The 6742-nt window shown below is 39.3% G+C and overlaps 1 protein-coding gene across 2 annotated transcripts in view; it reads left to right on the plus strand.

The window, feature by feature from the left end:
* The window catches only part of EIF2B3 (eukaryotic translation initiation factor 2B, subunit 3 gamma, 58kDa), a 236212-nt gene that overhangs the window by 176322 nt on the left and 53148 nt on the right, over positions 1–6742 (plus strand). For both annotated transcript variants that reach the window (XM_006898998.1, XM_006898999.1), the window contains exons 8-9: positions 5414–5491; positions 6049–6197. In XM_006898998.1, coding sequence (XP_006899060.1) covers positions 5414–5491; positions 6049–6197 — 227 coding nt within the window. The remainder of the gene's footprint in view (positions 1–5413; positions 5492–6048; positions 6198–6742) is intronic.

A 6742-nucleotide genomic window follows, 5' to 3' on the forward strand; every position in this document is an offset into this window, starting at 1 on the left:
TGGTTGTTGGTGCATATATCTGAATGATAGTGGTATTCACTGGACTTCCTTGTAAGCGTATGGATATAATCCTATCACTCACGATGTTGTACTTCAAGATGGATTTAGAAATTCCTTTTTTTACTATGAAGGCAACCCCATTTTTCCTTATCTTTTCATCTCCGGAGTAATATATGATCATCTGACTCAAAATGCCCCATGTCAGTCCATCTCACCTCTTTTAATGTAAAGAAGACAAAACAGAAGAGCACTAAATAGATTTCAAAGAGCAGCTTGAGAGGACAGAGTATTGTAACAAAATGTCTGAGAAGCTGGTGTTAGAAAATAACAGGAAGTCATTGCCTAGATTAAAATCAAGGAAGTTGTGCATCAAGGTTATGTCCTTTCTCCATATCTATTTATTCTGTATGCTAAGCAAATAATTAAAGAACTAGACTCAATGAAGATGAAGCTAACATTAGGATTGAAGGAAGACTAATCAACAACTTATATTATGCAGATGAGACAACCTTGATTGCAGAGAGTAAAGAAGACTTGAGGCACTTATTCTAGAAGATCAAAGATAATATGGGTTATACCTCAAATCAGGTAGGCAACATCATGAAGATGGAGAACAGATTGATGATGTTGATTATTTCATTTTATTTGAATACAGTCAACACTTTGTTACTTGCAGTCAAGAAATCAAACTATGTGTTGTATGGACAAATCTACTGTTAAAGACTTCTCCAAAGTGCTAAAGAGCAAGGATGTCAGTTTAAAGACTTTGTACACCTGATCCAAGCATGTCTTTTCAGTTAGTTCCTATGCGTCTGAAGTTAGTAAGGAAAACCAAAGAAGAATTGAAGGCTTTTAATTGTAGTGTCTCTGAAGTATTGAACATCCTATTGACTACCAAAAGAATAAACAAAGCTGTCTTGAGCAAAGTGCAATGAGCTCCTTCATAGAGGTAAAGATGTGAAACTTCATCTCACATACTTTGGGCTTGTTGTCAGGAGAGGCCCCAGTCCTTGGAGAAAGACCACACTAGGAGGGATAGAAGGGAGAGAGAGGTAGTCTTTCAACAAGATGAATTGACTCAGTGTCTTGAGCATGGTGGAGATTGTGTGAGAATGGTACATGTTAGGACAAGGTTTGATTTGTTGTTCATAGGTCACAGTGCATTGTAGCTGATGCAACAAAAACCTAACAACAGTGACATCTGGATTCTGATCTAAGGCTCTTCAGCACTGGGCTTCTGTTTCTCCTTCTAGACCCACTGGAACGGTAATTCTATTCCCTTAGCCTCAGCCCTATCCCGGTGACACACCTGAAGAGCATCCCCACATTCCAGAACTAAGTTGACAAGAGTCTGAACCCTACTCTGAAACCTACAAGGCTATAGCCCCACTCTTTGAGATTTAAGAGACAATTGACAATTACCTCACTCTTTATAAACAAAACTCTCTGCTCGTGTTTTTCTGAGCCACTGCAGGAATGGTCTTTTTCTTGAAGATAAACAGATATAGCTCCTTTAGCCTGTTTCCTCCTTGTAGATCCTCACAAACTCAAAAACTTATTACTGTCAAGTAGGAACCAACTGATAGCCGACCTTCCAGAGGGGTTTGAGAAGCTAAAAATTGCACTGGAGGAGCCCATCTTTCTCCTCTGGGGCCACTGATAAATTCAAACCACCAGAAAGTGGACTCCTTTGGATTAGCAATGCAACTCCAACAGAGTATGCTCTAAGACCGTTCTCTTTCCTTTCATTCTGTCTTTGACTCCTTCAGTCTAACTTGGTGGGTTTTCTGCTGTGATAATTGGTTCAGTTACAGTTTTAATCCCTTTAACAAACATTGTATAGCAACAACCTTGGTGAAAATTCTAGAACCTGTTTACTTACTTTTGTACAACAGAATTTTTCAAATCTTTAAATTCTGTTTTTGGTGAGTTGTGGTGGCCTAACTACAGTCTCAGAGGTGCATGGTTCAAATCCACCAGATGCTCTGCTGGAGAAGGAGGAACAATCTCTTCCTGTACCCAGTCAGATCTGATTTGACGGTACACACAAAAAATAATGAAATAAAATAAATTTTTAAAATTCTGTTTTTATTTTTCATTTTTAGTTTCTAAGTTCTTTTTGCTCTTTTGTTTTCTTATAAACAGCCCCTTTAAAATTTTGCTTAGAAATCTGTTAAGCCAAATATCCAAGTTTGCCACTTCTACCTTCTGTGAAGAAAGGAAAAAGTCAGTTGAGAGACTTCACCCTCTATAGCCAAAGACAAAGAAAGAAGAAAATACAAAAATAGCTATCAGAAGAGATTCTGAGTATTATAACAAAATGTGCAAAGAGCTGGAGTAAGAAAATGAAAAAAGAACTCACGGCATTTCTCAAGTTTAGGGAACAGAAGAACAAATTCAAGCCTTGAGTAGTAATTCTGAATGATGCTATGGGGAAAATCTTGAATGGTTCAGGAAGCATCAAAAGTAGATGAAAAGAATACACAGAGTCACTGTACCAAAAATAATTAGCTGATAAAGAACCATTTCATAAAGTAACATATGATCAAAACCCAATGGAAATTCTGAAAGCATTAGCAAAAAAATAAGGTCCTAGAAATTGATGAAATACCAATCAACATGTTTCAACTAACAGATGCAGCCTTGCATGTGCCTCAGCAGATTGTGCCAACAAGTCTGGAGAACTAGTACCTGGCCAACTGACTAGAAGAGATTCCTCTTTATTCCCATCCCAAAAAAAGGTGACCTAACAGAATGTAGAAATTATCAAACAGTACAATTAATATCACATGCAAGCAAAATATTGCTGAAGATTAGCTAAAACAGTATGTAAACAGAGAACTTTCAGAAATACAAGCCAGATTTGGAAGAGTCTTTGGCAGTAGTGACATCATTGCTGATGTCAGGTGTATCTTGGCTAAAAGCAGAAAATACCAGAAGGATGTGTATTTCTGCTTTATCAACTATGCAAAGGCATTTGACTGTGTGAATCACAAATTAGGACTAACATTGAGAAGAAGGGGAATCCAAGAACATTTGATTGTAGTCATGCAGAAATTATGCCTAGACCAAATTATGTCCAAAGAGAGCAGAGGAACACTGCATAGTTCAAAATACAGAAAGGAGTGCTTCAGGGATGTATCCTTTATCTATTCCTTTTCAGTCAGTATGCTGAAGAAATCATTCAGGAAGCTAGACTTTATCAAGAGGAATGTGGCATCAGGATTGGAGGAAGATTCATCAGTAACCTACATTATGCAGATGACACAACTTTGCTTGCTGAAAGTGAGGAGGACTTGAAGCATTTGCTGCAGAAGATCAAAGGCCTTCAGTATGAATTGCCTCTCATTGTCAAGTATACAAAAATCTCACCATCGGACATCATAATAGATGGAAAAAAGATTGAAACTGTCAATAACTTCATCTTCCATGGACTCACAGTCAACACCACTGGTACCAGCAGTCAGGATATCAGGAGACATACTGTACTGGGAAAGTCTGCAGTTACGGATCTCTCCAAATTATTGAGGAGCAGTGATATCAGTTTAAAGAGTAAGGTGTCCCATCTGAGATGTGGAAAATGACTAATTATGACAGAAAAGAATTGATGCCTTTGAATTATGGTGTTGGAGAAGAGTGTTGAATATCCTATGGACTGCTAAAAGAGCAAACAGATATGATATGTCTTGAAGCAAGTGCAGGCTAGTGGGCTTCTTGGAGGCAAAGATGAGAAAGCTTCGCCTCACATGATTTTTGCATGTTCCTAGGAGATGATAGTCCTTGGAGAGGGACATCATGCTTGTAAAGGTGGAAGGTTGGTGAAAGAGAGGAAGACTCAACCAGGTAGATTGACAACAGTGACTGCAGCAATAGGATCAGGTGTGTCAGAGTGATGAGGATGGCACAGGATATGACAGGGTTCAGGTTTGTTGTTCATAGGGTTGCTCCTCAATGGTACCTAGCAATAACAGCATATCTAAAAAGAAATTATTTTTAAAATCACACAATGGGTGGGGGGAAAAAAGAAATGAACTCAAAATACTCCCTATATTCATCCTGCCTGATTAACCTAAAGACATAACATAGCATTAAAATAAAGACAGCCCATTCTCAAATAGAATTTTCACAACTGGGGTAAAAGTTTGAATTTACAACACGTATTTTGAGGGTACATGATTTAATCCATAACAAGTTCTGTTTTCTCATGTCTATAATGAGTTGGTTATGTTGGAGCAAATTACCAAATAGCCTAGAGCCCGAGAGGCATCCTCTGCAGGACCAGTAGGTGTTATTCAGCAAAAGGACCTGGACAGTCTTGGTTGGGGCACAATAAGGGAGGTCCCAGGGATGAGAACTGGAAAATTAACTTCCACATTATCAATATAGTGCTGGCAAGCCCTCCTTTATCTAGTGTGGCCCATGCACACCGTGCCTCACCAGTATTCTCCTTGTACTAGAAAATCACAGATAGGCCTCTCCTCCATATATCCTTTCAAGGAGAGAGATTCATTCCTTTGGGATGTAACTTTCTAATAAATTTACTTTTTACCTTAAAAAAGTAAAGAAAATCACAGATAGGTGCCCTGGTCAGTGAATGGCTTGGTAACCAAAGCCTCCTACTCCCCCTTACCCATTTGCATTTTCATGTGCTGATAGAAAACTGTGGACATTCTCTCCAACATTTTATTTTTACTTCTACAAAGCATGAATGCCTTCTTAAAGTCTTAATTGTTTGGTTTGTTGTTATGTGCCGTCGAGTCGCTTGTGACTCATAGCGACCCTATGTACAACACCCCTAAACTCTGCTCTGTCCTGTGCTGATCGCACTGTCTCCGACACACCCATCCCAATTACCCCAGTCACTGAATCAATCCAATTCATAGAGGGCCTTCTCCTCCTGTGCTGTCCCTCCACCCCCCCAAGCGTGATGTCCCTCTCCAAGGACCTGTCTCTCCTTACAACATGACCAAAGTATGTCAGACGAAGCTTTGTTAAACATTCCTCTCATCCTTGCCTAATCATTAGCTACAGTGGTCCAAGAGGTGAGTAGAAACCTAAGAAAACTCTGGTCAAGACTCATGATACATGTTTTCCTAATTAGGCCTCCTTTTCTAAGTAGTATTTCCTAGGTATCTCAGAGGCTTTTGCCCCATACTCTCCCAGCTGAGGGACTTTGCATTACTTTCGGGAAAAAAGTGGGGAAATAAAGGAGAGACATATACTAAAGGAACTAGAATATTCCTCTCCTAGGAGAAATGGCAGTGGGCTCCTGCTCTGCCTTACCAGAAAGGACACTGTGACTGAGAACTCTACTCATTATGCGTCTGAGTAGACATTAGATCCTGCTCAAAGGATCCAATTTTCAGTTGTTTTTCTGGGGCTTGTTTTAATGATCTTAACTTCTTTTTTCAAGGTACCCAAATTTCTCTCTGTTATTTGTCCAGAAGAATCACTGATCCATTCATCAGCCCAGATTGTCAACAAACACTTGGTAAGTACTAGTATGAGCAGGGCAGATAGGACACAATCTAATCTCTAAAGCATTTCTTGTCCTTTAAAAGGTTTCTAGTTTTGAACCTTATTAACCTTAGTTGGTGAGCCATAACCCAGCATAAATTCTGATTATAAACTCTCACCCCCTAGTCTAGACACTAGAATTCTGCTTGGATAGATCATGCAAACTCTGTATGGGAAAACAAGTCATAGTCTTGAGAGTTAAATATGGGACTTAAAATATCTGTACTACTTCATACCCCCATTTGAGTGATATCGCCAGGAAAGCAATAAAGGACTATAAGCGCATCTGTTCACTCTGAGTAACATTAGTATGGGCATTTGTATCTGTTTTGTTTTGGTTTCTTGGCAGGGGAGTTCCCATGCTTAAGTATAGACTTGAGTTTGTCCCAGACGTGTTGTATGACCCAATGGTCCTGAAAATATTAATGGTCCCTCTTGTCTCTAGAGAAAAAAAATTCCATCAAGAGAACTGAGAATTGGTTTCTAGTTGGTTGAGATCAGTGGACCAGGTTTTATATTTGCCTTTTGCAGGTTGGAGTTGACAGCCTCATTGGATCAGATACACAGATCGGAGGGAAGTCATCCATTGAACAATCAGTCATCGGTTCATCCTGTGTCATAGGAGACAAAGTGTCTATCACCAGTTGCCTTCTCATGAACTCAGTCACCGTGGAACAAGGGTATATTTCTTCTTATACTCACTTAAGGCAAGACTTCAGGCACTAAGAGCCTTTGGAGCCAGTCCAGCCTGGAGATTAGTTTACCTTGTTAAAGAGAAGGAGAAATGAAAGGAAAGAATATCACATAGGCCCTTTTGGACCTTAATTTTGACTCTCTAATGACATGGCCTCTCAAAGCCTTTCTAAAGTCCTTCTTATGTTAATAACAATTGTGATCCTGAAAGAGATGGCCACTATCTGTGCAGGAAGGGTACTGCAGCTTAATACCTAAGGTTCCCTTTCTCCTTCTCCATACCCAGAGAATCTGCAGAGAAGACAGAGAGCTCACAAGTGGCTGTATGAGCCATGTCCTTTTTTTTTTTACTATATATTTGTGAGATAACACAGGAGCAGGCAATTTCATTCTGTTATAAATAGGTTACAATAAGTCAGAGCTAACTCAACAACAACTAACATTTTTTAAAGGCAAGCACCAATACCAGCTGAAGAAGATCTTTCACATTCAGAAACACGTTGTTGTTGTTGTTGTTGTTGTTGTTGTTGTT

Source organism: Elephantulus edwardii, unplaced genomic scaffold, assembly GCF_000299155.1.
Source record: "Elephantulus edwardii isolate Elephantulus edwardi_28Jun2011 unplaced genomic scaffold, EleEdw1.0 scaffold00243, whole genome shotgun sequence".
NCBI classification, from domain to species: Eukaryota; Metazoa; Chordata; class Mammalia; order Macroscelidea; family Macroscelididae; genus Elephantulus; species Elephantulus edwardii.